General features: G+C 41.4%; 1 protein-coding gene across 1 annotated transcript; it reads left to right on the top strand.

The window, feature by feature from the left end:
- Nucleotides 1-1,007: 1,007 nt before the first annotated feature.
- Nucleotides 1,008-2,994, top strand: ADRA2B (adrenoceptor alpha 2B). Its single transcript, XM_073650867.1, has one exon. It carries the CDS (start codon nucleotides 1,307-1,309, stop codon nucleotides 2,486-2,488), a length of 1,182 nt encoding a protein of 393 aa, XP_073506968.1. The 5' UTR covers nucleotides 1,008-1,306; the 3' UTR covers nucleotides 2,489-2,994.
- The last annotated feature ends 339 nt before the right edge of the window (nucleotides 2,995-3,333 follow it).

Here is a 3,333-nt window from a genome sequence, read left to right as displayed (position 1 = left end):
CAAAACCTGCTGACAATTTCTTTAAGTATCAAAGAGGAACCTCCGAAGGGAGCCCTTCTTCTGGACCTATTGATGGGTGCAATTTTACAACGACTTTGACTCCAATAGGTTAGGATATATCAGATGTCAACAAGTAGATGTCATTTGCTTACTTGTCTGATCATGCATTATGTATATAAAATATCTATACTAATCTAAACTGCTAAGGAGGCGGATTAACTATTTGGTGCCCCTTTTTTCTCTTTTAGGTGGTTGTGGAAGGAGTTCTAGGACGAGCGGACCGGAGTACCATTGCTATTGATAATCTATATGTTGGCCGGTGCAGTTAATGTAAAGTTAGGTTTTCCATGTATCAACACAATAAACCTTTTAACACAGGCCTTGCACAGAGAATGTCTTGCTGCTTCACCAGATGATCAGTAGAGGGTGCTGATGATGTAGACTTGCTTGTGCTATCCTTGGTGCTGAACTAAAATAGGGTTAATCTATGGGTTAACACACTGATGGGTTTTCTAGCACACAGGATACATTTGTTCTACTTGTTCAATACACTAAAGCGGAACGCTTGGTATATATTGCAACAATATCGCACATTAACTGGTACATTGTGTCATTGACTAGAGCGTTGGTAGGAAGTTTGCTAATCGGGGTGAAATATTATAGAGATCAGCTATAAACTGTAAAAATATCCAGATTCTTCCTACATCAAGTGTTGTATATCCCGGAGGCTATGGCATTAAAGTCTGTGCTGTGTGACTGAAGCACCGAATGCTATTATCTGAATGCTGGTGAGATTAGGAACGATGCTCCCGGTGGTTTTGTAAGTAATGTGCAGTCACTAAACTCTCCGCTCACAAATAAACAGCAGGAGGAAATGCTGTGTGGAACACAATTCGCGAATAAATCTGTATAGTGAAGAGAATTCAATGGGAGACTCCCTCCCATGGAAAGGGGGTTGAGCTGTGGAGTATGTGACATCACTCTAGGGCTGGAGGAACTAAACATTCAGCAGTTTAAAAGCCCAGAAAATCTGCATTTCTCACCTCGGTGAGAGAAGGGTAAGCAAGGAGACACTCTTCTTAGGATATTTTATACAACACTTGGATATATCCATGGCCACAAGGACTGATTGGTGCCTCCAACCACAACCTGGTCAGCTGAACTTTTCACGAAGTTCTGAAAACTTCTAGACTGCTCTGAAGAAAGCTTTAGACTGATGGAGGCTGAACATTTTATAGTAAGATTTCCTTAGCCTAGACTTTTCCTGTCCTGGAAGATCTGCCATTCTTCAGTTGTGGTCTCAGACATGGCGTCCACCCTCTTCTACTCCATACAAACCACCGCTGCTATAGCAGCAATCATTACCTTTCTCATCCTTTGCACCATTTTTGGAAATGTATTGGTGATTATTGCCGTTCTCACCAGCCGTTCATTAAAAGCTCCTCAGAACCTGTTCTTGGTGTCTCTGGCTGCGGCGGACATACTTGTGGCTACTCTGATTATTCCTTTCTCCTTGGCTAATGAGCTTATGGGATACTGGTATTTTGGGAAGACTTGGTGTGAGATGTACTTGGCCCTGGATGTTCTGTTCTGCACTTCCTCCATAGTGCACCTATGTGCTATTAGCTTGGACAGGTACTGGTCTATCAGTCAAGCCATTGAGTATAATTCCAAGAGGACTCCTAGGAGGATAAAGTGCATTATCCTAATGGTCTGGACTTTGGCAGCCTTAATTTCATTGCCACCGTTGATTTACAAAGGTAAAAAGGAAGATCACAAAAATGAGAAACCTCAATGCAAACTGAATGAGGACCCTTGGTATATTTTATCCTCCAGCATCTGCTCTTTCTTTGCACCCTGTCTCATCATGATCCTGGTGTACCTAAGAATTTACCTGATTGCCAAACGTCGGAGCAAGAACAACAAGGAGGGCAACAGACCAAAACAAAAGTCTTGTGCGTCAGTTGTCCATCAGACTAAGTGTAGTGCTGAGAACTTGCCCGCTCAGACTTGCACAACTCTACAGGAGAAGCCTGATGCTGACCACCATTGTGGTGGTAAACTAAAGGGGAGCCATGCTGACCCAGCACTGTCCAGCAAGGTCAAAGAGACAAACGGCCATGGGCCTTCCATCATGGACACTGTTGTTACACCCAAAGGTGTTATTCTGCTGTCAAAAAAGTCACCAGACACTGCCTCCACGACAAAGAAGAAAAGCCACATCAACCGGGAAAAAAGATTCACCTTTGTCCTGGCGGTGGTCATTGGGGTCTTTGTCTTGTGCTGGTTTCCTTTCTTCTTCACATACAGTCTAGGAGCCATATGTCCAGAGTTGTGCTACATCCCACAAAGTGTCTTTCAGTTCTTTTTCTGGATAGGGTACTGTAACAGTTCACTCAATCCAGTTATCTACACCATATTCAACCAGGACTTCAGAAAGGCTTTCCGTCGGATTCTTTGTAGCCATTGGACACACTCAGTTTGGTGACCACCAGCAATGAACTACTTATTTATTATATGCCGGAGGCAGAGACGTAGGTGTATAAAGAGCTTTGATGTAAAATATACTAGAAAAACCAAATCCTATATATATTTACTGATGATGGGAAAGATCTTCTGCTCTACGTGTTTGTCTGCCAAGCTGAGCTTGGTCAAATAAACAGTTTACATGTGTGCTCTACATCTGGTATTGTAAATGGTTAATTCAATGTATTGCAATCTCCTAACTTTTTTTTACCTTTTTCTTAATGTCGTAATTGTCAATGAAATTCAGTATACAACTTTTCTATAAAGCTAAATTTCCTTTTTTTATTCTGACAGCTTTAAAAAAAAAAAAAAAAATTAACTCTTGAAGACCTGTATTCTAATGCAGTAGAATTACTTGCAGTTCTGTAGATGCTTCTTGGTCGTTCTTCTTCATTGCTAGATAAATGCGCAATGCAAATAATGGCACCCAAAAGAATTAAACTATTGGCACTGGTTTATCAGTGATGTGATTTTGGCTCATTAGATTGTGTTTTTTGTCTAGCCGGTGGCTATATGATAACTTCATCAACGTCACAACTAAGCTGCAGCTCTCTGAGAAAGAGGACGAGGATGATGGTGAATGATACTGATCTGTTGGGGTGAACAGGCCAATACCTATTAAAAGCCCAAATCTTGTTCCCATACACTCTGCAACTGGGCTCTTGGTTAATTTCTGTGATTACTAAAATATCTTGTCACTATAGCACCAGGCTTGTGACATCTGTGCGATCACAAATGACACACTCAAATTATCTGTAGGTTAAGCCAATGAAAAAAAATGATTAACTGCTGCCCTATCAGAACATT

This window comes from Phyllobates terribilis, unplaced genomic scaffold (assembly GCF_046119375.1).
Source record: "Phyllobates terribilis strain yellow unplaced genomic scaffold, ASM4611937v1 Scaffold_11__3_contigs__length_659146591, whole genome shotgun sequence".
Classification (NCBI taxonomy): domain Eukaryota; kingdom Metazoa; phylum Chordata; class Amphibia; order Anura; family Dendrobatidae; genus Phyllobates; species Phyllobates terribilis.
The sequence above is the reverse complement of the archived record's forward strand: the minus strand, read 5'-3'. Positions and strand labels throughout refer to the sequence as shown.